The following is a 25,476-nucleotide window of genomic DNA, read 5'->3' as shown; positions in this document are numbered from 1 at the left end:
CGTAGCACACTCACACACACAGTTCACAGACTCCGACACGCTTTTCAATGTCTAATTTTTGGCTTTAGGAACTTTTATTTGCATGGGTAGGCCGGGGGGCATGGGGGCTGGGGCAGGTCTGGGGCAGGGTGCCTGGGGTCGGGGGCTCACTTCGGGGGTTCAGCAGCCAGCACAGGGAAGCACCCCTCCTGGTGCCACTGCCGGTCCCGCAGGCGACGCACAGCCTGCATCTGCGGCTGGAAGGCGCCCCACTCGTTCCAGTGCCGGAAGTCCCCTGGTTCCAGCAGGTACTGGTATCCACGGTAGCCAGGGTACTGGTAGCCCACCCAGCTGCAGGGAGAGGAAGGACGGTGTGGAGGCAGCCAGCCCTGTGCAAGGCCCCAGAGCCCCTGCAGTCACCTTTAGTCCCCGGGCTTGGGTATCACAGGGCTGATCTGCTTAGGGACATGAGCCCACATCCCCAGCCAATATAGAGATGCTGGGCTCAAGGACAGAGGATAAAGATGGAGTTGCAAGGACTGTGTAGAAACAAGGGCAGAGCTCTGTGTCCCTACCCATTTCCTGCGTACTCAGGGGTGGCCCCTGGGAAGCTCCCATCCACTGTCAGGCCTGCCAGGGTTCAACCTTAACTCTACCACTGACCAGCTATGGTAGTCCAGGTAGCAGTGGGTGGGGGGAGATGAGGAGGTGTGTCACTTTGTTGGTTTCTTTGAAATGGTTAGGACCATGCTAACCCTGTGTTATCATCAAAGGTTCATTGGAAAGATCTTTCCAGGCTCTTCTCAGTCTTCCTGGTTAGCTTTCAAAGCCTGGGCTACATTTTGGCCTCTTTGGATCAGCCTCTATTTGTACCCCAGCCACCACACATAGGTCAGGAAGCAGGGTCCCAAACTTCAAGGAAGAGAACAGAGCAAGAAAAAGACCAAGGCCCTGAGGGTTTTACAGGACCTCGCACCGAATTATAGGACCAGGGGGTCTCTGGCCTGGGTGTTTGGAGGCAGGAGGTGGGTAAAGTAGCCTTCTTTGGCACCTGTCAGTCCCTGCATGGGAAAGCAGGATGGGAGCTTTTTAGATGAGTTTCATCTGTTCATCATACCACTGGCACTACTGAGGCCCACAGAGGGGTGCAGGTCCCCCAGGCTCCCCAGCAATCATTAGCCATGTGAAACCTTCTTCCTGGCCACAGTCAGTCATGGAACCCCTTCTACGTTCATCCTACCTGCATTCTAACATCTGTTCTGACCCTGGCTTGATGATTTCCTCCATCCCATTCTGGCTGAGCAGTAATCTACTGGCTTTTTCTTTTTGCCAGTCTTGGGACTTGAACTCACTTGACTTGAGCACTGTCCCTGGCTTCTTTTTGCTCAAGGCTAACACTCTGCCACTTGAGCCACAGTGCCACTTCTGGCTTTTTCTGTTGATGTGGTGCTGAGGAATCGAACCCAGGGCTTTGTGCATGCTAGGCAAGCACTCTACCGCTAAGCCACATTCCCAGCCCCTCTACTGGTTAAAAAAAAAAAAATGAACAGCTGGATGTGTTGATGTGACATTTGTCAGAGTCTGAAGCTCGAGGCTCTCTTGAGTCAAACCCTAAGACCCAACTGGCCCTGGGGGCTTTGGAGAACAGCCTCAGTACCCCATTGAGGAGAAGCAGGGACTCGGGGGGGGGGGTACTTACGTTCCGCTAGTGACCCTTACGCTGCCCACACGGTCACAGAAGCCGTACACCCAGAGGCTGGGCACATCATCCTCATGCACCTCCATGGTGTTGCCCTTGAAGTTGTCCCGCTCAAACAGGCAGATTCGGTGCTCATGGGGGTCCTGGGGAGGCATAGGTTGGTCAGGGAATGGGGAACATAGGAGGAGCAGGGAGGACGGATGCAGAAGGGCCTCTGGGGACCAAGGGGGAGGGTCAGGCCTGAATCTGCACCTACCACTAGGGGGCTCTTCCCTGATTGCTGATTGCAACCTGGTCATCATGGGGTTATTATAGTGGTAGATGAGTCAGGCAGTACAGTCACTGAGCTGGCTGTCTGGTATGCACCAAGCATTGTGATTATGATGGCCAGGGCCACTGGGGCTCAGAGAGAGTCACACTTGCTTGTTGACAGCACACAGGTGGCAAAAGGCAGAAACTTTCACAGATGTAGGTCATTCTCAAGCCCAATCAATTTTTCTGAATCTAAGACCATTTATTCTAAAAGTTGTGTGTGTGTGTGCGTGCGTGTGTGCATGTGTATTGGTACTGGGACTTAAAATCAAGGCCTGGAGCTCTTGTTTGGCTTTTTCACTCAAGGCTGGGGCCTGACCCTTTGAGATAAGAGTCTCACTGACTTCTCCAAACTGGGATGGTTTTAAACCATGCTCTTTAGATCTCGGCCTTCTGAATAGCTGACATTACAGATGTAAGCCACCAGTACCTGGCAATATTTCACACACTTAAAAATAATATATGTGCATATATTGACTCTGACACTCTTTCTTTTCTTGCACACGAAGAGGACAAGTTATAAATGGGACCTGGTGGAACACAGATCTGAGTTCAAATCCAGCTTCTGACCTGTATGCATCGGTGACCCTCCCCTGCCACACTTCCAGGTGCTCCCGGATAAGGGGGTTAAAATTGCCTCGTGTACAGGATTCTAGGTGGTAAGTCCCCAAGCTGTGGTTCAGCAGAAACAAGGGGAGAAGCCCACCTGGGCACCTGGGCATGGGACTGAGGTCTGGCTTGCACTTAGTTGCAACAGCCTCTGCCTCCTCTGACCATGGTCAGGATTCCATGAAAGATAGGAAAAATCACCTGGCATACAGTAGGTGCACCATAAGCGCATACTTTCATGTGTGACTGTCATTCAGCAGCAGCAGGAGGAGGCAGGCAGGACACACCAACCTCCCTCTATGCAATACCCCAACAGAAGAAGGTTGATGGAGCAAGAGTCAGTGAAATCTTCCAGAGGAAAGGGGTGGGATGTTTGAGTGGGGCCTTGGAGGTTGAGTAGGAGTATGAAAGGTGGAGAAGGGAATGTGTGTGGGGTGTGGGGTGCGGGGAAAGGGACTGAGCAGAGGAGAAGACACAGAGGCAAAGACTGGGAATGGTGTGAGGTAGGGATTTGGGGTGTGGCGAACTTTGAGCCAGGTGGTATAAAATGCTCTCTATGAGGCTGGCAGCTCATTGGTAATGGGTAATAAAAATATACTTACTGCTGGGACAGTCTTGAGGGCCTGGTGAGGCTTAAGCCATGGTCCCCCACTGCGGGTGGGGTGGAGATCGGACTCCCCGCTGTGTTCTAGGAGGCCCTGTGTGGGTTGGCCTCTAGGGATGAACATGGATGCCTTCCTCCTTTCCTTCTTCTGTCCCTCCCCCCTCTGCTCCCTCGGCTACTGACCTGAAGGCCTTTCTCCTGTCTCTTCTCCAGGCCCCCTGGGTTCTCAGCCTTCAGAGGCTGGGGGGTCCTGGCCCTCCCCCCACCCCCATGTCAGAAGCTCCAATTCACCTCTTCCACTGCCCTAGTGAGAAGGCCCAGCCCTTCAAGGCTGTGCAGCTAGAAATTGTTTTCCATGGTTAGGATCTGAATAGCTTTCATACTGTGAATATGTGTGTGGGCAGGGGTTGTGTCTGGCCCAGCACAGCCGCTGCTGTCTCTGAGACCATTTTTTTTGTTTTGTTTTACTCAAGGCTGGCTCTCTACCACATGAGCCACAGCTCTACTTCCAGCTTTGGGGGTGATTCACTGGAAATAAAGAGTCTCATGGGCTTCCCTGACTGGGCTGGCTTCTAACTGCAATCTTCAGATCTCAGCCTCCTGAGTTGCTAGAATGACAGGTGTGAGCCAGAGGTTCCCAGATGGGGCCCAGGTCTTTATGGAAAGATCCCCACCCCCACCCCGCAACTTCTATGCCTGGAAATGGAACTGGAACCCAGCAGGGAGAGGGAGGGGCTGGAACCCAGCAAGGAGAGAAAGGACCAGGACCAGCAAGGAGCAAGGGGATGAGAACACTGGACACAGCCCTGGCTGCATGGAGAGTAGCAGGAGTGGAGCTTGTATGGTAAAGATAGGGACCCTGGTCCAGCCCCAGAGGTGAATTGATCTGTGGAGAAGTTGTCCTCCCAGAATGTGCCATCACATGAGAATAGAACTGGGCATCACATGGGCTAGCACTAGCGAGTAAGGTAGGGCTGGTGACTCATCACTGCTCAGAACTGTGGGAAAACTACAAATTAAGAGGTGGGGCTGTCTCCACTTAGTTCCACTTGAGTCTTAGTTAACATTACCTGGATAGTTCACTTTGTCATGCTATTAGCAGGATATTCCAACTGCCTTACACAATTTCAGCTAGGTGAAAGGTATTCTGAAATTGAGGCTGGACACTGGTGGCTCACACCTGTAATCCTAGCTGCTCAGGAGGCTGAGATCTGAGGATTGAGATTGGAAGCCAGCCCAGGAAGGAAAGGCTGTGACATGCTTAATGCCAATGAACCAACAACAACAAAAAAGCTGGACATGGAGCTGTGGCTCAAGTGGTAGAATGCTAGCTTAGAAGGAGGGGGGGTGGGAGGGGGGAGGAGGAGGAGGAGCCGGGAGGAAAAGAGGAGGAGGAAGGGAAGGAGGAGGAGAAGAGAAGGGAAGGAGGAGGAGGAGAGGGAAGGAGAAGGGGAAAATGGGGAGGAGGAGGAGGAGGAAGAGGAGGAGGAGGAGCTCAGGGACAGCACGCAGGCCCTGAGTCCAAGTCCCAATACTGGCAAAAAAAAAAAAAAAAAAAAAGAAAATCTCTCCCCGGGAAGGATTCAACATCTTTGACAGTTAATAGGAGGAGCCCACTCTTATTACTGCTAGCTCTAATAAGAAGAAGTTCAATTCCAATCTCCCGTCTTTGTCTTTCTATTTGTCCTGGGTGGATGACACACAGACTCTCACCTGCCAGACATCCGCGCCCCGCCCACCACAAGGCCACGCCCACCACATGGGCCATGCCCTTTCGCCATCCTGATTGGACGGAAGGACAAGCAGTCATGCTCAGACTCTCACCCGCCAGGCATCACCTCGAGGCCACGCCCACTCACCATCCTGATTGGACGGAAGGACATGAGTCGGTCACTGCGGTAGCTGCTGGACCACGTGTCCCAGCGCGGGTACTCGCCCTTCTCCAGGACGAACATCTCCCCGCGGAAGTTGGACTGCTCAAAGGCCACCCAGCTGGAAGGACAAGGGCAGGAAAGGCCATTAGCAGATCCCCAATCCCTCCACCCTCCTACCTCCCCGGCCCAGCAGCCCTCCGGACCTCCGGAGAAGCCTCAGGGCGCCTCACACGCCTGGCTTTAACTCTGTGCTGTGCCCTTTGCCTGCTGTGTGACCATGGCAGTGGCTTCAACTTTTCTGAAGCGGTGACCAACTCATCTACCTTCTGAAGTCAGTGAAGACCTAAATGAGATAGTATGTAGAAGTTATCTAAGCAGGCTTTTCCCCCTAAATGTTAAGATTCATAAATGTTTTTAAGTCGTATAAGGATCATGGTGGTGCTAGGGTTTGAACTCAGAATCTCATGCTTGCTAAGCTTGGTGCTCTGTCACTTGAGTCACACCTCCAGGCTTTTTTTTGTCATTGGTTATTTTTTTGAAGTAAGAGTCTCAGGTACATGTCGGATCACTATCTGCCCAGTTCATGCACCCTGACATCGCTGGGTGACAGGTGTGCATTGCTGCACTCAACCCCCTCATGAGCACTAATTAGAAATCTGAAGTCTAATGTGAATGCTTTTGCAGTGCTGCCTTGCTAAGACAGGACAGCGAGTTTGTGTTTGGGGGCACTGGAAATCTGGGGGAGAAGGTGACTTTCATTCCATAAAGAAGAAGACCAGCTAAGGGGCCTTGACTTCCTTAGGGAACAAGAGAGGAGCCTTATCTCCCTGAGGGTTGCTGGGACCATGTTCCCCACAGAAAGATGGGAGAGGAGACTTATCCTCATTCATGGTCAGAGGAAATGCACATGCCAGGAGACCCAGGGTCTGGGGAATAAGCCGGTTTCATTGGGTGACAGAATTGAAGGTGTGGATGTCCTTCCAGAACTGAGTCCAGTCAGCCCCTCTCTGCCTGGCCTGGAGTAGAAGAGAAAAGAATATAGTGAAGAATAGATGGATGGATGGGTTGGTGAATGGATGATGAGTAGATGGATGGATGAGTAGATTGTGGGTGGATGGGTAGATGGAGGGATGGGTTGATGAGTAGATGGGGGATGGATGATGGATGGATTGGTAGATTTGTGGTTGGAAAGGAGGATGGATGGATGGCTGGATGGATAGATAGATGGGTGGGTGGAGATAGATAGATAGACAAACGGGTTAATGGGTTGGTGGATGGATGTGTAGGTGCACGTATGCATGTATGTATGTATGGATGTATGGATGGATGTATGGATGGATGGGTGAATATAGGGATAGAAGGAAGGAAGGAAGGGAAGGACAGAGGCACAAGTGGATGGGGATGGAGCCTCAGAAGGTAGAGCCCTGTAGGTTATAAGAGCATAGACTCACAGCCAGATGGAGTGGCTCCTCCCTGTTATCTCGGCTACTCAGGAGATGAAGATTAGGATTTGAGATTCACCCACGCAAAATGTTGTTGAGATTCCCATCTCAACAACGTAGGCACAGTGCCACAGCACCCCTGTCATCTCTAGTATGAAGGAAGCTGGGACCAAGAGGATTGAAGTCCAAGGCTAGGTTAGGCAAAAAGTTCAAGATCTGAACAGAAAAATAACCTAAATGGAAGAAGAGTTGGGGAGGTGCTTCAAATTATACAGCACCTGCCTAATGTAGGCAGGCCTAGACCCTGTGTTAAAACCCCAACACTTCAAAGAAAGAAAGAGAGAGCCAGGGGTGGGGTCAGAGAGAAAGGAAGGAAGGAAGGAAGGAAGGAAGGGAGGGAAGGAGGGAGAGAGGGAGGGAGGGAGGGAGGGAAGGAAGGAAGGAAGGAAGGAAGGAAGGAAGGAAGGAAGGGAGGGAAGGAGGGAGAGAGGGAGGGAGGGAGGGAGGGAAGGAAGGAAGGAAGGAAGGAAGGAAAGAAAGAAAGAAAAGAGAAAGAGAGAAGAAAAAAGAAAATAGGAGAAAGAAGCTGGGCACTGGAGGCTCATGCCTGTAATCCTAGTTACTCAGAAGGTTGAGGCCTGAGGATCACAGAAGTAGTATTGTGGTTCAAAATGGTAGAGCACTAGCGCTAACTCTGAGCAAAAAAGCTCAGGGATAGTACCCAGGCCTTGAGTTCAAACCCCATGACCAACAAGAGGGGGGAAAAAAGAAAGAAGGAAGGAAGTGGAGGGAGGGAGGAAGGAAGGGAAGAAGGAAGGATAGGGAAGGAGGAAGAGAGAGAAAGGCTAAACCCAGAAACAAGCAGACCTGAGTTCTAATTCCACCTCACCCCTTACTTGCTGAATGGCTGGGGGCACACACTTAAGCTCATCAGGAGATCTGAGGTCTTTAAACTGCAGGACCGGATTCTGCCTAGAAGAAGCCTGATAAATACCACGGCATGTGCCTAGAGGCTGGGTGAGGCTGCAGATCTGAGCTCATGGGAAGACAGACCATGCTGAGGCGCTGCACCACCTCCATCCCCCTGGTCTTCTTTTCCAGGCCCGGCCAGCACCTCAGGCCAAGGTCACTGGGTGGTGTCAGAAGTATGGGTGACACCTCCAGGTCTCAGAAAGGCAGCCTCTCCCGGGTACCTTCTGCCTACCTCCTGGCCATCCCTGCTAGCCCTCCCCCAGCCTCAGCCCCTGGACTCCAGGACATTTCTTTCCCATGAGGCTGGGAGGGAAGGAAGGCCTAGCCTAAGCCAGAGTCCATCTGTGTCTCTGCTGGAAAACCAGTACTCCGGGTTTGAGTCACCCATGTCTACACCAGCCTGAAGCCCCAGGCTGCCCACTTCCGGTCTTTTCTTTTCCCAGCAGGGCTTGGGGGAGGGATGTGGCTGGGCCAAGTCACCTGTGCCAGGTGTGGGATGGGTACAGGAGGTACAAATGTCCCCAAGAAAGACCATGAGGCCCAGGTGACCTGGCCAAACTCCCAGAGGAGTTGAGGGGGGGCCCCAATCACCCAAGGCACCTGTCACGCTTGGATGTCCAACAAAGGCCAGGCCTACGTGAGTCACCTCCCAGGAGCCTCAGAGGAAGCCTGTGGGGGTGATGGGGTCCATAGCTCTCCCCATTTCAGAGACTGCAGGAGGCACCTCCAGAGACTGATCTGGGACCCAAGCTTATCCAATGACCTCTGGGCTCTGTGTAGCCGACAGCCCTGGGATGGCCAGAACCCAGGCTGACCGGCCCTTAGGGGCTTTGGGTTGGAGATCAGGAGCCAAGGGGCTGGTGTGGGTCCTGTCCCGGGGCAGGCCAGGTGCCTTGGCCGCGGCTGGACAGCCTGTAGGTGTGGGGGACAGTGATGACCCCTTCCCATGGGGGTGAGTCAGGGAGAGCCCGGATGTGAGGGGAGGGAGTTAGCACAGCGGGGGCTGGCATGGCCAGTGCTGGAGGCTTGCCCCTTGAAGCCTCAGTTTCCCTCTCTTTCTCTCTGTCTTTGTCATCTCTGTTTCGGTGCCAATCCTTGAATCAAGGGTTGGGGCTGTCCCTAAGCTTTTTCTCCCCTCAAGGCTGGTGCTCTACCACTTGAAGCACAGCTCCATTCTGACTTTTTGCTGGTTCTTTGGAGATCAGAGTCTCATGGACTTTCCTTCCCCGGTTTGGCTTTGAACATTGGTCCTCAGATCTCAGCTTCCTGGGTAGCTGAGCAGGACAGCTGTCCCTTGCCCTCACACAGGGCACCACAGCAGGGCCTGGGGTGTCCCAGGTGTGGAGGTGGTGATGATGATGATCATGATGATGATGATGATGATGATGATGACCATCTACTGAGTCAAGAAGCCCCTCCCCCGCACACTCCCCTTCCTTCCCACACTCACGGTCCTGAGATGACGATGAGACTCCGAACCCGGTCAAAGCCACGGTCCCCCAGATTCAGGCACTCCCCGGAGAATTCTACCCGGCGGCCCTGGAAGTTCTCTTGCTCGAAGACCACCAGCTGCAGGAGAGAAGCCCCCACATCCGGGTGGGGTCAGACTGAGGGGCCTGTGTAACCTGACCTCCCACCCCAAAACCAAACCAAGCAGCCTCCACAGAAGCTTCACTTCTGTGAAGCTTGAGCGCCTGGCTCAGGTGATTTAAGATCTGTGGCCCCATCCCTCATTAGGAATGGTGTGTGTGTGGGGGGGGGGGGCAATCCCTTTCAGATCCTGCTCTGTGTTGGCTCTTCCAGCTGAAAGCACTCTCTCCACTATGTTAACCCACCCCACCCCCATCTTGGAGCGCCCACCACCAAGTTGTGCTCTAGACTCAGTATCAGCATCACCTCACATGTTGACTCCTCCCAGAAGCCTTCCAGGATCGCTCCTCCTCCACCTCCTCTGTGGAGGCTTGACCGAGTCTTTCCCTATGCCGAGTCAGCCAGGTGACAACGTGGTGTGGTCACCACAGCTGGGCTTTGGCACTCTCCCTCTCTATGCGCCATTCTCCTCTTGACCGAACCCGTGTCCCCAAGACTCCTGTGCAGACCCTGAGCTGAGCTTCTTGACCTGCCGTCCCCAGTGTAGGAAATGCTTGCCCGTGTCTCCTCCCTGGCACAGGGAGAGCTCAGAGCCTGACCTGGCGTTTGGGTTCTGTATCTGCTTTCGTCCCTTTGTGGTTCAGTGATCAGAGACGCCTGCCTCCCTTCGGAAGCCTCTGACTTGGAGCGGTGAGGAGGAGGCTCCCACAGTCTCCACATAGCTCTGCCACTTTCCCACAGGCTCACCAGGGAGAAGCTCTGGCCCGAGGCCCCCAGCCTCAGGAAGACCACCCAGCCAAGCCAGGGCATGGTAGCTCACACCTGTCATCCTAGCTATTCAGAGGCTGAGATCTGAGGATGGTGGTTCAAAGCCAGCCAGGGCAGGAAAGTCCATGAGACTTTTTTTTTTTTGGCCAGTCCTGGGCCTTGGACTCAGGGCCTGAGCACCATCCCTGGTTTCTTCCCGCTCAAGGCTAGCACTCTGCCACCTGAGCCACAGCGCCCCTTCTGGCCGTTTTCCATATATGTGGTGCTGGGGAATGGAACCTAGAGCACTCTTGCCACTAGGCCATATTCCCAGTCTCATGAGACTCTTATCTCCAAGGAAACACCAGAAAACCAGAAGTAGCGCTATGGCACAAGTGGTAGAGCACTAGCCTTGAGCTGAAGAGCTCAGGGACAGTGCCTGGGCCGAGGTCAAGACCCCTGACCAGGGCCAGGGGTGGGGGGGAGGGACTTTTGTACCCAGGTTGGCTTTGAACCAGGCTCCTCAGATCTCAGCCTGCAAGTAGCTGGAATTGCAGACATGAGCCACGGCATCTGGCTGTGCTTGGTACTTTTGTTTAGTATCAAGCACAGGGACAGAACCCAGGCCTTGAGTTCAAGCCCCACTACCAACAACAAAAATAGTCTCACAGGCTTTCCTACCCAGACTGGCTTTGAACCTTGGTCCTCAGATCTCAGCCTCCACAGTAGCTGGGATTACAGGAGTGAGCACCAGCACCTGGCTCCACCTGCTCCTCCGCCCCTTTCCTCATGTGTTCTTGGCTTTAGGTACATAGTGTGCTCACACTGCTTGGGCCACATATCTGTCTGGGAAAGAGGAAGGTTGGAGGAGGGAGGAGGACAGGAGGAAAGAAAATGGCCCACCTGCCTATAATCCCAGCTACTCAGGAGGCAGAGACCAAAAGGATCATGGTTTGAGGCCAGCCTGACCAAAAACAAAAGAAGAAAGTGACACCTCATTGTCAATCACCAGGTCTGGGAAGATGGTCCCATCTATAATTCCAGTGATAAGAGAGACCTAAGTAGGAGGATCAAGGTCTAGTTAAAAAGGGAAAAAAAATGGGAGGAGGAGGCTGAAGGCTAGGCTCAAGTGGTAGAACTCCTGCCGCCCAGAGAGGGTGAGGTCCCGGCTCCCAAACTCCATACAACCGAGAGAGGGAGCAAAGAAGGTGAAGGAGAAAAATGAGCAGGGAGGAGAGAAGAGGAGGAGGGGAGGAGGAGGAGAGGGAGAGGAGAGGGGCAGTAGGAGGAAAGGGGGAGGAGGAAGAGAGGGGGAGGAGAGGGGGAGGGAGGAGGAGAAGGAGGAGGAGGAAAGGAGGAGAAGGAGAAGGGGAGGAGGGGGAGGAGGAGAAGAGGAGAGGGAAGGAGAAAGGGAGGAGGAGGAAGAGAGGGAAGAAGGGGGAAGGAGGAGGGGGGAGGAGGAGGAGAAGGGGAAGAGAGGAGGAGGGGAGGCTGCAGCAGACAAGGGGAGGAAGCAGAGGGCTCACCGCCCAGCCATGCAGGTTCTTACTCTGTAGCTCCCAGGAGGCAAGTCCCCCACTTTGGCACTGGGCATGGGCAGGGATGCTGGAACCAGGGCAGGGCCGGGGCCCGGGGCTGGTCCAGTGGGTGGTGCTCCCTTCCCCTTGCCTTCGGGCCCTGGGTTCACCGCCGTGGTGGTAGCTGAGGCCTTGGCCGCCTGAGACATGGTTCCTGCAGCAAAGGTGGTCCAGAAGCCTGTGGCTCAGGTGATATCTGGAGCAGTCCCCTCCCCACCACCTCCCTTTCTCCTCCCCGCTCTTACCCCCGACCCTGTGTTTGCAAGTCCCACGTGCTCTCTTTCTCCTTCACAAACACAAGCCTTGAAATGCTCTGTCCCATCTCTGCCCCCTAGACAAGGGCTCTTGGGGGGACGGGGGTCCCTCAGTTCTGACAACCTCTCCTCTAGGCCTTTGCTTATGCTGTTCCTCAACACAGCCACTCCCTGTGTTGTGGCGGCCAGGACCGGGGCCATGCAGGACCCGTGAGGGGTCTGAAAAGCAAGGGCTGTGGCCACGTGGCACTGGGTGGAGAGGACGTGGGTCAGTTCCATCCAGCGGTTTCCGAGGCCTTGGGCACATGGCCTCTTTGGGGGAGGGGGTATCAGGAGCAGAAAATGCTCCTCTGAAGGTTGCACACATCAGAGGACCCCCACCGTACCCCAGCAGCCTAAGTCCCCACAGGTTCACAAATCTCCCTCTAGTTAGGGAGAGTCCCTGGCCATCACCCCCCACCCCCCACGCTTTCCCTGTGGGGTGCTCTGCCACCCAGCCCACATCCAGATCTTTGGGCCCTTTCCTGAATGTTCTCATCCTTCTCTTCACCTCCACCTTTTCTCTGTCCACCAGTTATGTCTTCTGTCGCCATCTCTTTATTGCTGTGGCTCTCGCTGGTTTATCTTTTCTGTATTTCCTGCCTTCCTTCCTCCCCCTTCCTCTGTCTGTCTGTCTGTCTGTCTGTCTGTCTCTGCCTTTCCCCTCCCTTACTCTCATCTCTCAGCAGTATAGCAGTTCCCCCCCCCCCCTTACCTGTGGACCTGAGGCTTCCTCCCAGAGGACAGGCGTGTGCTGTGGGTGCCTAGGGGGCCAACCCCCCATTTTATAAGCTGGCAGACACCGGGCCCTCTCCTCCGTGGCACAAAGGGGCAGCTGGCTCAGCAGCCCGCACAGAGGCCCCGGGCCCCAGCCCCACTCCTCTACTGCACAGGGCAGCGATTTCCATTGTGAGCCCCAGCTGGCCCAACAGCCTTTGTGCCTGACCTGCAAACCCCTCTCTCCATCACCCTGGCTGCCCAGGACAGGCCCAGGGCCAGGCATAGGTTCCCACAGTGGCTGGTGGGGGCAGGGAGAAAGAGGCCCTGGGGAAAGCAAGGCAGGGGACCCGGATGGGGACCCTGGCTGGGGCGTGGTGTGCTGCATGGTTCTGGCTGGGCCTGCTGGGGTCCCTGTCAGAGCTTCCTGTCTGCTTGCTGGCCCCAATGCTCTGCCTGTGGCATCTCTGCCCTGGCCCGAGGACAGCTGCCTCACTCTGTACCTCGATTGTACCCATTTCACGGACAAGGAGGGCCAGTACAGAGCAGGCGGGCAGGCAGGGCCTGTGTGCTACCACCACACCTGACCTTGGTCTGGACCCAAGACCCAGGAAGAGGGCCGGGAGCAGAATGTCCTGTGCTCCAGAGCTTGAACATTCAGGTACCAGAACCCTGTCCTTTCCTGATCTGTCTCCTGCCTCCAGTCCCATGATTGAACATGGCTGGGACTCTGAGAGCGGGTCTCAGAGCTGCCCTCAGCCAAGGCCACACTCGTGTCCCCATTGCCCCTGACCCCCACACCTGCCCACAGCTCCAGCCCACGGCTCCAGCCGTAGCGGACTCCTCCTGTCTGCCCAGTGGATGATTCCAGAAGGTGGGAAGGGGTGAAGGGGAAGGAGAGATGGGAGGCAAACAGCAAGAGAAAAGAAGGGGACAGGGGGCTGTGATGGGGCCAAAGAAACAGAGGTTATGGTAGGATGAGGATCGGAATGATGGAGAGACACCAGATCATGCAAAAAGGGGAGCTTGGGGGCCCAGTGAAGTGTCCCTAGAGACACGTGTGCGGCGTTCCCATGGCTCCTGTCACTCCCTGGGGATGTGTGTGTGTGTGTGTGTGTGTGTGTGTGTGTGTGTGCAGCATTCCCATGGCTCCTGTTACTCTCTGGGGACATGTGTGTGTGTGTGTGTGTATGTGTGTGTGCAGCGTTCCCATGGCTCCTGTCACTCTCTGGGGATGTGTGTGTATGTGTGTGTATGTGTGTGTGCGCAGTGTTCCCATGGCTCCTGTTACTCTCTGGGGATGTGTATATGTGTGTGTGTGTGTGTGTGTGTGTGTGTGTGTGCAGCGTTCCCATGACTCCTGTCATTCCTTGGGGATGTGTGTGCAGTATTCCCATGGCTCCTGTCACTCTCTGGGAACTTGTGTATGTATGTGTGTGTGTGTGTGTGTGTGTATGTGTGTGTGCAGCGTTCCCATGGCTCCTGTCACTCTCTGGGGACGTGTGTATGTGTGTGTGTGTGCGTGTGCAGCGTTCCCATGGTTCCTGTCACTCTCTGGGGACGTGTGTGTGTATGTGTGTGTGTGTGTGTGTGTGTGTGTGCAGCATTCCCATGGCTTCTGTCACTCCTTGGGGATGTGTGTGGAGCATTCCCATGGCTCCTGTCACTCCTTGGGGATGTGTGTATGTGTGTGTGCAGCATTCCCATGGCTCCTGTCACTCCTTGGGGATGTGTGTACAGCGTTCCCATGGCTCATGTCACTCCTTGGGGATGTGTGTGCAGCATTCCCATGGCTCCTGTCACTCCTTGGGGATGTGTGTGCAGCGTTCCCATGGCTCCTGTCACTCCTTGGGGATGTGTGTGCAGCATTCCCATGGCTCCTGTCACTCCTTGGGGATGTGTGTGCAGCGTTCCCATGGCTCCTGTCACTCCTTGGGGATGTGTGTGCAGCATTCCCATGGCTCCTGTCACTCCTTGGGGATGTGTGTGCAGCGTTCCCATGGCTCCTGTCACTCCTTGGGGATGTGTGTGCAGTATTCCCATGGCTCCTGTCACTCCCGGGGGAGGGGGAATGCTCTGCCTTGTGGTCCCCCTGGCCTGGGGCCAACGTGCCTTGGTCTCCCCACCCACCCCGCCTCCTCCTTCCCCGGCCTCCCCTCTGCCTTTCACCCCCAGCCAACAACAGGGAAGGCAAAGCAGCAACCACAGGATGGAACCCTGGGCCCAGGCTGCGGGGCAGCTACCCACAGAGCTCAGCTTCCAGGCCAGGTGTCTGGGGGCAGTTCCATGCCCCGCTAGGCACTGGAGCAGCTGCCCAAGGGTGGGAGCAGAGAATGGAGACAGCCCAACTGGCTGGACACATCATCTCCTTCTTCCCTCTGAGAGTGACCCCCATCACCCCACTCACAGGTGAAAGGCTGAGGTCACCCCTTGGCCCCTCCCAGCTTCCTTAACCACTGGCCCTATGAACTCAGAACACTGTACTGCCTGCATCCCAGCTCCCAGAAGCTAAGGTCTCCTGTTCTTTTTTTGTTTGTTTGTTTTTTGCCAGTCCTGGGGTTTGGACTCAGGGCCTGAGCACTGTCCCTGGCTTCTTTTTGCTCAAGGCTAGCACTCTATCATTTGAGCCACAGTGCCACTTCTGGCCTTTTCTATATATATGGTGCTGAGATATGGAACCTAGGGCTTTACGTATGCGAGGCAAGCACTCTACCACTAGGCCGTATCCCTAGCTCCATAATTTTTTTGTTTTGTTTTTTTAATCTTGATACAGAGGTTTGAACTCAGGGCCTGGATGCTATCCCTGAGCTCTTTCGCTCAAGGCTAGCACTCTATCACTTTGAACCACAGCAGCACTTCCTTATGGTCTCCTGTTCTTGATGCTCACTTATTTAGTTTGCTGGTACTCAGCATTTGAATTCGGGTCTCAAGCTCACTAAGCTTTCTTGCTCACAGCTGCTGGTGCTCAACCACTTGAACCAGGCCTCCAGCCTGATTTTCATTTTTTGCTGATAGGTTTGGAAATAAGAGTCCCGAGAACTTTTCTTCCCCACGCTGTCTTTGAATCACCATCCTCTTGCTCTCAGCCTCCTGAGTAACTGGGACTGCAGAGGCAAGCTGCTGTTTAGGGCCTCCTGTCTGCCATGTGTAATAAGGAGCGCGAGGACCATGGACAGCCTGGAGTTGTGTATGTTCCACAAGTTTGCCCTCCCAACCTCCCGTCTCTCAGGCCAAACCCGCCTGGATTTTGTTATGCCCATTTTCTGCTCATGGAAGCGGAGGCCCAGAGATCTTTAGGGACCATGCTTAAGGAAACCCCCTTCTCCAAGCACTGAGCCCCAGGCTCCTGGCTGTAGACAATTTCATTCAGGCCTTTAATTTTCAGAGTCACTTGTCCCCAGTGCCACACGGAGCTGAGGTGCCCCCCGCACCCCCCCCCTCCCATGCTGCCAGTGGGGCTGTAGGGCAGGCAGGCTGGGCATCACTTCAGGGACTCTACTCCAACATCTCGGAAGTGGGGGATACACGCTCCCCCTCGCAAAGCACCAGCTCAGCCAACAGCCCCAGAGTGGCCTGGACACTTCCTCAGCTTTTGTGACCCCTGCTCACCTCTCCTGAAGGACCCTCAACACCAGTCCACATAGACAACTGGCTCTTCCTGGTATTTGTATCTTCAGTTCCTTGCTCTGAACTTTGCTTAGCATGGCCCCTCCTTCCACCCCTCTCTAGACCCTCCCCTCCATTGGGGGTGGGGGTGGGGCTCTAGTTGAACATCACATCACCTCCAGCAGGCAGCCTGCGTAGATAGCTTGTCGGGGAGGATGAGGAGCATTTGAAGGGGGAAGGAACAGGCAATTGTTCAATGTTCCTTCTGTGCTGGGACCGGTGGCCCTGTGATGTGGTTTATATCTGTTCCATTTGAGGGCCACATGCTAAGAGGGACTTCCTCTTCTGCTTGGGTCAGGAATCTTGGGGAGCCCAGGAGGCCGATCTTCCATCTGCACCCTTCCTGGTCACCTGGACAGGCACCCGGCACTGTCCCTCCCAGCTCAAGCCTGAGGCTGCTGCTGACATGTCCAGCGGGGTGGGGGGGGGCAGCCAGTGTTGGGCTTTGCGTCTGCCCTCACTTGCTGAATCGGGGCTTTGTCTCCAGGGGCCCCTGTCCCCTCCATGCCTATAAAAGCCCGGCCTCTGCTGGTCTGGTTCTGACATGTTCCTGGGGCTCCATTCGGTAAGTCTGGCTGCAGATGGGGCGGGAGCAAGAGCTCTCAGTGAGCTTCCCTGGGCGGTGGGGAGCCCAGGACCCCCCCCCCCCAAATCCTGAGGAATCGCAACCTCATCCTAACCAAACACCAGCTTGGCCCCAGAGACCCTCACCCAAACACAGAGTCACTCCTGTCATTTTTCTGCTGGGATTTTTTTTTCTTTTATTATTCCGGGGCAGATGGGGGCTGCAAGGACCGGCATGTCCACCTGGTGACCCCTAGACTGCACAGTGCCCCCAACACACACAGCACCAGATCCAAGAACACAGAGTGAGGCCCGCCATCACAGGAGCCAGAATGGGTAGATTCTGAGGTGGAGACGGAGCAGAGGTGGCCCGGATCCTAGGTAGAAAGGACAGGACAGGGACAGCTGCATAGCTCCTGGACCCAGCACAGCTTGAGAAGGAAGTGGGAGAGGCAAACAGAGAAAGACAGCCCTGCTCTCCTTCCGTGCAGGCAGCAGACAGCATGGCCCTGCAGTGCACGAAGTCCGCGGGACACTGGAAGGTAGGAGGGGACAGGGAAGGGGGGTGCAGGTCAATCTGAGGCCTAAGACCTGCCCCCTTCCTTCTCTCACTGCCATCACACTCTCACCTCACCCCTGGTGGGGGAGGGTGCTGGCCAGGGCCACCAAGGCACAGGCTGGGGAAGGGAGCCAAGGACACACACACACAGAACCTGGATTTGAACTTGGGTCTTCAAGTTCCCACACTGGAACTATTATGCTCTCTAGCAAACAGTTGCACAGTCTTTTGCTCTCACTTCTGTACCTATGTCTTCAAGTAAAATAAATAAATAAAATAATAGTCAGAAAATGAATTAGAATTTGTCAATGGTCTTCCAAAATCTAAAGGAACCACATGAAAGAAAGTGTGGGGCCAGGCGCCTGTGGCTCACACCTGTCATCCTAGCTGTTCAGGAGGCTGAGACCTGAGGATCACAGTTCAAAGCCAGCCTGGCAGCAAAGTCCCCGTCAGACTTTAATCTCCAATAAACCACCAGAAAACTAGAAGTGATGCTGTGGCTCAAAGTGGTAGAGCACTAGCCCCATAACTGACAAAAAAAAATGTGTGGGGATATCAAGATTGGGGAGCTGTCCTACCAGGCAGAGGCCCCCCAGCCCTTCCCTCTGACTATCTCTGGGCTTGCGACCCCTGTTCCCCTGCACCGCACAAAACTCTCATGTGGGCCCCGCCTTTCTCCCTGTGCAGATGGTCGTGTGGGACGAGGAGGGCTTCCAGGGCCGGCGCCACGACTTCACCACCGAGTGCCCCAGCGTTCTGGAGCTGGGCTTTGAGACTGTGCGTTCCCTGAAAGTGCTGAGCGGAGCGTGAGTCTGGCAGAGGCGGGGGAGGGAGGGGCTTCAGGTAGGAGTTGGGAAGGAGGGGGTGGTGAGTCAGGTGGAAGTTGGGAGGGGTAGGGGAGAGTAAAGTGGGGAGGGGTGTGTGGGGGGGGGAGTTAGGTGGGAGTTGGGAGGGCCCCGATGAGACCTAAAGATGGGTGCTGGGAGGGTCAGATGTCCCCAGCCCTATTTTCCCAGGCTTTGACTGGACCCATGAGTCCTTCAGAAGTGCAGAGGGCTCTGCACCACTGCCTGGAAGGTTGCTCAGGCTGTCCACTGCACACCCGTAAGGAGTGCTCTTCACACAGTCTTTGCCCAGTGGGCCAGGCAGCCCTGTGGAGGGAGGGGGAGGGTCTAAGGACTGCGTGCTGAGTCTAGAAATGTCCTCAGTAGAGACAGATTGAAAACCAACCTCACTCACTAAAAGGAGAAGGAAAGTATAAGGAAACAGTAAAAATATGACTCGTGTTTAGGTAAAGTCTATGCATAATCTCATATGTGCATGTGTGTATATATGTGGAGAGAGGGTGGAGAGAGTGGGAAAGGGAAAAGGAGGAAGAAGGGAAAGGAGACATAGGTAGCTAAAGAGATGATAGGTAATAGAACGATGAATAGATATGGATTGATAGATGAATGGATGGATAGGTGGGAAAACAAAGAAAGATGAATATATGTGTGATAGATGGTTAGATAGGAAATGCATAGATGATGATTGATAGCTAGATAACAGATAGCATAGATAATGATTGATAGATAATGATGTATAGCTAGAAAGACAGATAGAAGGATGGATAGATGGATAGGTAGGTAAGTAGATAAATGATAGATGAATGGATGGATAGATGGATAGATAGATAGGTATATACATACATACACATATACACACATACATAGGTAGATAAGTGATAGATAGGGGATAGATAATAGATGGATGAGTGGATGGTGGGTGGATGGATGGGTGGGAGGGTGGGTGGGTGGGATGGATAGGTGGGTGGATGGTGGGTAGATGATGGGTGAATGGTTGGTGGGTGGGTGGATAGTGGATGGATGGGTGAATGGTGGATGGGTAGACAGTGGATGGATGAGTGGATGGGTGGGTGTATAGATGGGTGGATGGATGGATGGATGGTGGATGGGTGGGTGGATGGTGGAAGGATGGATGGGTGGGTAGATGGTGGATGGGTGGGTGGATGGGTGGATAGGTGAATGGATGGATAGTGAGTGGATGGGTGGATGGATGGGTAGATAGATGATGGATGGATGGTGGGTTGACTGAGAGCTATCAGGTGACAGTGGCAGGGCACAGGGACTTGGGGACCAGTGCTCCCCAGCAGAATGAAGCAAAGAGGCTCGTCATCTTTCCTTGGTGACAGAAGGTCAGTTCTTGCATCCAAGTCGCTGGTCACCTATGGGCCTAGAGGATTTGAAGTGTGGATAGGATGACCAACAAGAGTGAAATGCTAATGGCAGAAAATATTCGTTTATTTAAGTTCAAATGAAATGAGTATCCTGAGCCAGCAGTTCTCCTATTGAATAGGAAGTTCTAGAAGTTTAGAAGATGGCTGGGAATGTGGCTTAGTGGCAGAGTGCTTGCCTAGCATGCACGAAGACCTGGGTTCAATTCCTCAGCAACACATAAACAGGAGAAAAAAACAAAGCTGGAAGTGGCGCTGTGGCTCAAGTGGCAAAGTGCTAGCCTTGAATAGAAAGAGGCCAGGGACGGTGCTCAGGCCCTGAGTTCAAGCCCTAGGACTGGCAAAAAAAAAAAAAAAAAAAAAAAAAAGGTTAGAAGAAAACCACCAGGAGAGTAATTCTGAATGTTGACCAGATACATTTCAGTGTCTATGCCCCCCCCCCTCCAAAGGGCCAAGGACCCAGGTGGGGTCTTCCTCCCCATGCCCCATGCACAGGTGGGTGGGCTTCGAGCACGCCGGCTTCCAGGGGCAGCAGTACGTGTTGGAGCGGGGCGAGTATCCATGCTGGGACGCGTGGAGCGGCAACACAGCCTACCCCAGCGACAGGCTCTCCTCCTTCCGGCCAGTGGCCTGTGCGGTGAGTCCCTGACACCTGACTCCTCCTATCAGGGAACAGGGGGCGTGGCAGGCCCGCCCCCAGCCCCCACAACGTGGACCCGCCTGACCACTCCTATCAGGGAACAGGGGGTGAGCCAGACCCGCCCCCAGTCCGACAATAAGTGACCGCCTGACCCCTCCTATCAGGGGACAGAGGGCGTGGCAGACCCGCCCCCAGCCCCACAACATGTGCCTCCCCTGATGGTAACTCAGGGACCCTGGAGGGTGGAAGGGCTGGGGAGCCGGCAGGAGGGGCGTGGGGAACCTTCCTCCTTCACCTTGGTGAAGGTGGGCATTCTCACCCCACCTTGTGGGTTGAAGGCTGAGGCTCACAAAGGTAGATTCGTTTTCATTTTCCTCCCACATTTCTCATGCAACATTCAAGGGGAAATACTCAGATAGGACAGAGCAGAAAACAGTAGCAACCACACCTCTGAGATGAAACTCCTTTCTCCCTTCAGTAGTTCTGGAGAAGTCTCCTCTGTGGGGGCCTGTGGGGGCGGTGTGATGGTGATGCCATCTGCAGCATTACCCACATCCTTTACATTTATACACATTTATCTCATTATAATAACGGTATTGCAATTCACAATAGCCAAAATATGTAAACAACTCAGATGTCCTTCTACAGATGAATGGATCAAAAAAATGTGGTACCTATACACAATGGAATACTACATAGCAATTAGAAATGATAAAATATTGGTATTTGCAGGGAAATGGTCAGAACTTGAACAAATGATATTGAGCGAGACAAGCCTAGAACACAGAGAACAAAGGGGCATGATCTCCTTGATATATGACTGGGCTGGGGGTGGGGGACAGTAAAGACCAGGTCTGTGAAACAAAAAACTTCTTGTCAAATGGTATTTCCACAGGTTTGGCTCAGCGACCTTACATTAGGTATCTAAAACCAAACAACTACTAAACATGAAAAGGTCTAAAATAGACCTCTCAGTGGATCACAATAGCTCAACAGCTATGTATATATGATAATATAAGACAAGGATAAGCAAACTCTATTGTTGATGTTATATTTAAAGTTCTAGGTGAATTTCTTTTGGCATACGCCATGTGGTTACTGTATATGATTTCGGTACACTGGGTATTGTATATACGCCTACCTGATCTAGGGAAGGGAAAGAAAAACAAGGGTGTAAGATATCACAAGAAATGTACTCACTGCCCTATTATGTAACTGTACCCTTTTTGCACAACACCTTGTCAACAAAATTTAATTAATAAAAAAATAATAATGGTATTGCAGAAGACAGATCTTAGGATCATGGTTTGAAGCCAGCCTTGGCTCTCAAGTGGTAGAACGCTAGCTCTGAGCACAAAAGCCCAGGGACAGTGGCCCAGACCTTGAGCTCAAGCCCCAGGACCAAAAAACAAAACAAACAAACAAACAAAAAACCCAAAACAAAAAACTGAAATGGAAGCAGAGGCGCTGGGATGGAGCTCAGCAGTAGAGCACTTGCTTAGCAAGTGTGAGGCCCCAGGTTCAAACCCCAGTCTCCCATCTCTCCTCTCCTCTCCTCTTCTCTTCTCTCTCTCTCTCTCTCTCTCTCTCTCTCTCTCTCTCTCTCTCTCTCTCTCTCTCTCACACACACACACACACACACACACACACACATTATCCTAATGAACCCAAGGCTTAGAACTCCCTTTCTCTCACTGGGTAAACAACCTGCCATCATTCTTCCAGATGCTGAAATCTCATACTCATCCCTTTTCACAGTTCTAGTATTCCACAGAGACAGATAACCTGCTTCTTTGTCCCATAAATAGCCAAGACATTTCTCTTTCTTCCTGTATGGTGAGCATTCTTCTAGCCTATTTCCTCCACTGTTATTTTCGGTGTGGCTGTTGTGGAAGGACACAACTGTCACAGGCTCCAGCACCTACTGCCTTATTACCTGGGCAAGGGGTTTGCTGAGGTCCCAGGCGGTCTGCAGGATGCCTGCAATCTGAGCTTGTTTTCTTGCACACAGAACCATCGAGACTCCAGGCTGACCATCTTTGAGCAGGAGAACTTCCTGGGCAGGAAAGGAGAACTGAGCGACGATTACCCCTCGCTGCAGGCCATGGGTTGGGACGGCAATGAAGTGGGCTCCTTCCATGTCCACTCTGGGGCGTAAGTGGACAGGGCAAAGGGAGGGCCAGAGCATTTCCTATGCAACCCATTTGCTGGGGGCTAGTGTTTACTCCCCAGAGAAGGATCCAGAGCCACCAGGCAAAGCAGATGTGATTGCATTAATTAGACCAAGCCAGTTTAAGCCCAGAGGAAATGGATTGGTCCCTTCAGGTTCGGCTGGATCCAGCCCCATAAAAAAAGACTTTACCAACCAGACGCTGGTGATGCCTGTCATCCCAGCTACTCAGGAGGCTGAGGTCTGAGGATTGCGTTTGAGACTCTTAATGCCCAATGAACCACCAAAAAGACTGAAGTAGAGCTATGGCTCAAGTGGTAGAGCACCAACATTGAGCACCAGCCCTTGAGGTCAAGCCCCAGGACCAGTGTTGTGTGCACTGCGCAGGCAGACACACCTTTTCCCGGATAGTCCATCAAAGGTTCCAGGAAAGACACTGATTGGTCCAAGATGGGTCACGTGCTCCATTCTGAGCCAATCACCAGCACCCTCAGGGGGATGCAGTGACCTGATTGGCTGGGTCTGGCCACTCACTCACAGCTAGTCTGCTCCATTCCCACCATGTCTGGGAGGGAGAGTGGTGCTCTCCCCCCTCCCACCTTCCTAGAGCCACCTTCCCAGGTGGCCTTGGGCTCCTGGAAGTCCAGGTGAAGGAAGGAGGTAAGGGTTTCGCTTGGTTTATCTTGAGTTCTCTCTTTTTCAGAGTACTGTGAATCCTTGGGACTCCTGAGTCTAGCATTCCCTCTTTTTTTGCTCAAGGCTGATGCTTGACCACTTGAGCCGCATCTCCGTTTCTAGCTTTCTGCTGGTTAGTCTGGAGATAAGCATCTCAGGGACTTTCCTGCTCTGGTAGGCTGTGAATCTTGACCCTCCACTCTCAGCCTTCTGAGTTGCTAGGATTACAGGCTTGAGCCACCCGTGCCCCGCCAGCGCCAGCGTTGCTCTTTTTGGGAACAGTAAATAGAGGCTCAATAAAAACCCAGTGCCTCCGGGAAGGGCCAAGGTGAGAGCTGCACTCCTAGTCAGCACCCAGCCATGTTAGCTGCTCCTCTTCTAGTATGTTGATCTGGGCTGCTGGCTGGTGGGGGAGGCAACATTTTATAAGATGAATCTTAAAACCTTACAGCCAACCTCAGTGTGTGGCAGCCCATTGCTGGACTATGGCCTGGTGTGGGGCCTGCCTGGGTCACACCAACATGGAACCTCAATTAGGAGAGAGGCACCTGAGATGAGGGACAGGTGAAACACACCCTGGCCCAAGGCATAGCACAAGCAAAGGCCCGGTGGTGGAGAGACGACGAGGTCCACCGCCGCCCCGGTGGCTGTGTCTGGCACGGTGTGTCTTGGTGAGCCATCAGTCTGTGGCTCAGGGTCACTCTGTCCGTCCGTCCATCTGTCCCCTCTCCTTCCTTTTCCAGCTGGGTCTGCTCCCAGTTCCCAGGATATCGGGGCTTCCAGTATGTGCTGGAGAGTGACCACCACTCTGGCGACTACAAACACTTCCGGGAGTGGGGCTCCCACGCCCAGAGCTTCCAGGTGCAGAGTGTCCGCAGAATCCAGCAGTGAGCGTGCGTGGGGCACGCGGAGGGGGGGCAGAAGGGCCCATGCTCGTGCGAGGTGTGCAGAGCTGGTCTGGAGCCTGCGGTGACACCCCACTACTGCCTCCCTGCCAGCCCCAGGAGCCCAGCAACCTAACAGCGAGGCTGGTACAGTCAGCCAAAGAAATACTACCACGACCACTATTACTAATACTGCTACTTACTAATAAACGCAGGTCCACTGTTAACTGTGTATTTTTTTTTTTGAAAGACAAGGTAAAGAACTTTATTAGTCTTTGCTTCAAACTTTATCCTCGGCTTCTTCAACTGAATTAGTTGAACTGTACATAAGCAAGAACTGAAAAGAGTGGTTGGAGCCAGGGGCTCATGCCTGACATCCTAGATCTGAGGATGGAGATTTGAAGCCAGCTCCAGGGGAAGACGAAACTGCAACACTTAGCTCCAACAAGATGGCCAAAGCTGGGAGTGGAGGCGTGGCTCCAGGGACTGAGTCCCAGCCTTTGAACGAAAAAGCCCTTAGGGACTCAGAAAGTAGTCCCTCACAGTTTAGTATGAATAAGTTTGTAGATTCTGATTTATCACTGGAAAGCCTCTGATCTCTGGAGGCAAAGCCAGGAGGATCTTGCAGAAGGAAGGGAGGGAGAGAGGGAGGGAGGGACGGAGGGGGAGGGGGAGGGGGAGGTAGGTAAGTATTAGGTTTTTAAAGTAGGTAGCTAGTAAAGGAGAAAGCCACCCGGTATTCAGGCAGAAGAGAAAAGTTTATTACCGAACTGCTGGCTAGTGGCTGAGATGATGCAAGGCTGGGGAGAAGGGTGAACCCCCCCACCCCAGCCAGCTCTGCCTTATCTAGGGCAGGGGCTGGGAGGTGTGGCCAGGTGGATTCGGATGTGACCTCAGGGAAGGGGGAGGTAACTGCCTCCAGGTATGGCGGTTACTCAGGCAACTGGGTGGAGACTTAACTAGGTGGGGGGCATCTGCACGGAGTCCCCTGGGGCAGACCTTCCACAGTGTTGGCCCCCAATCATGGTGGCCTTTTCTGGGCAGACCTGGGTCCTGAGTTCTGTACCTTACTCAGAGGGAGGCAGGTCACCGCTGGGAAAGGAAATGGCTCCCCTCCCCCAGCTGCTGGACGTCATGGAGATAAAAGTAGCCCAAGGCGTCCAACTGGTGGCAGGAAGGGAGGCCCCTGGGCCCTCAGTAATCTGCTCAGCACAGCTGGGCAAATGGAGGCCCCCCAGGGGGTTTGGGGTGGAGTCTCCACCCACAGCCTCAAGGAGGAGTGTGGATCCCCCTCCCTTCCTCCCCGCCCTGAAGGACGGCTCCTCCCCTCCCCTACACACACACTTGTGCTCGGGCGCACACACACACACCATGCTGGCTTCTCAAGATAGAGGATGGCTAAGAGCCTGGCCCAGTGTGGACCCCCTGCCTTCCATGATCAACCTGCTCCCATCAGGGAATATCCAGCCTCCTGACTCAGGACGTGGGGTGGAGTGGGTGGGGGGGGGAGGGGGGAGAGAGAGACAGACAGACAGACTGGCTCCTGTCCACTTCCCCTCTTTCCTCCCCTTCCCCTCTCCTCCCTCCTCCTTCCTATTTTGCTTCCTCCTCTTCCTCCCTCCGCTTTCTTCCTCTCTCTCCCCAGAGCCGCTGTATGAGATCTTCACTTC

General features: G+C 53.9%; 2 protein-coding genes across 2 annotated transcripts; one reads left to right on the top strand and one right to left on the bottom strand.

Annotated features, from left to right (window-relative positions):
- Positions 1 to 146: 146 nt before the first annotated feature.
- Crybb1 (crystallin beta B1) lies at positions 147 to 11,554 on the bottom strand. The gene is made up of 5 exons (XM_048340901.1): positions 11,378 to 11,554; positions 8,942 to 9,060; positions 5,063 to 5,195; positions 1,679 to 1,821; positions 147 to 330 (listed from the first exon to the last, which is right to left on the bottom strand). The coding sequence occupies exons 1-5, from the start codon at positions 11,552 to 11,554 to the stop codon at positions 147 to 149; spliced, it is 756 nt and encodes a 251-aa protein (XP_048196858.1).
- A 5,594-nt stretch (positions 11,555 to 17,148) lies between these two features.
- Cryba4 (crystallin beta A4) lies at positions 17,149 to 23,813 on the top strand. Its single transcript, XM_048340898.1, has 5 exons — positions 17,149 to 17,187; positions 17,892 to 18,010; positions 19,933 to 20,074; positions 22,089 to 22,231; positions 23,666 to 23,813. Exons 1-5 carry the CDS (start codon positions 17,149 to 17,151, stop codon positions 23,811 to 23,813), a joined length of 591 nt encoding a protein of 196 aa, XP_048196855.1.
- The last annotated feature ends 1,663 nt before the right edge of the window (positions 23,814 to 25,476 follow it).

This window comes from Perognathus longimembris, chromosome 3 (assembly GCF_023159225.1).
Source record: "Perognathus longimembris pacificus isolate PPM17 chromosome 3, ASM2315922v1, whole genome shotgun sequence".
Taxonomy (NCBI): Eukaryota; Metazoa; Chordata; class Mammalia; order Rodentia; family Heteromyidae; genus Perognathus; species Perognathus longimembris.
This window is presented reverse-complemented; position numbering and strand designations above follow the sequence as displayed.

Coding starts and splice junctions, on each gene's coding strand:
- Cryba4 (XM_048340898.1), top strand. CDS start 17,149: ATGGCCCTGCAGTGCACGAAGTCCGCGGGACACTGGAAG. Junction 17,188..17,891: donor AGTCCGCGGGACACTGGAAG/GTAGGAGGGGAC, acceptor CTCCCTGTGCAG/ATGGTCGTGTGGGACGAGGA. Junction 20,075..22,088: donor TCCGGCCAGTGGCCTGTGCG/GTGAGTCCCTGA, acceptor TCTTGCACACAG/AACCATCGAGACTCCAGGCT.
- Crybb1 (XM_048340901.1), bottom strand. CDS start 11,554: ATGTCTCAGGCGGCCAAGGCCTCAGCTACCACCACGGCGGTGAACCCA. Junction 9,061..11,377: donor TGCCTCCTGGGAGCTACAGA/GTAAGAACCTGC, acceptor TCTCTCCTGCAG/CTGGTGGTCTTCGAGCAAGA. Junction 1,822..5,062: donor CCTTCCGTCCAATCAGGATG/GTGAGTGGGCGT, acceptor ATGCCTCCCCAG/GACCCCCATGAGCACCGAAT.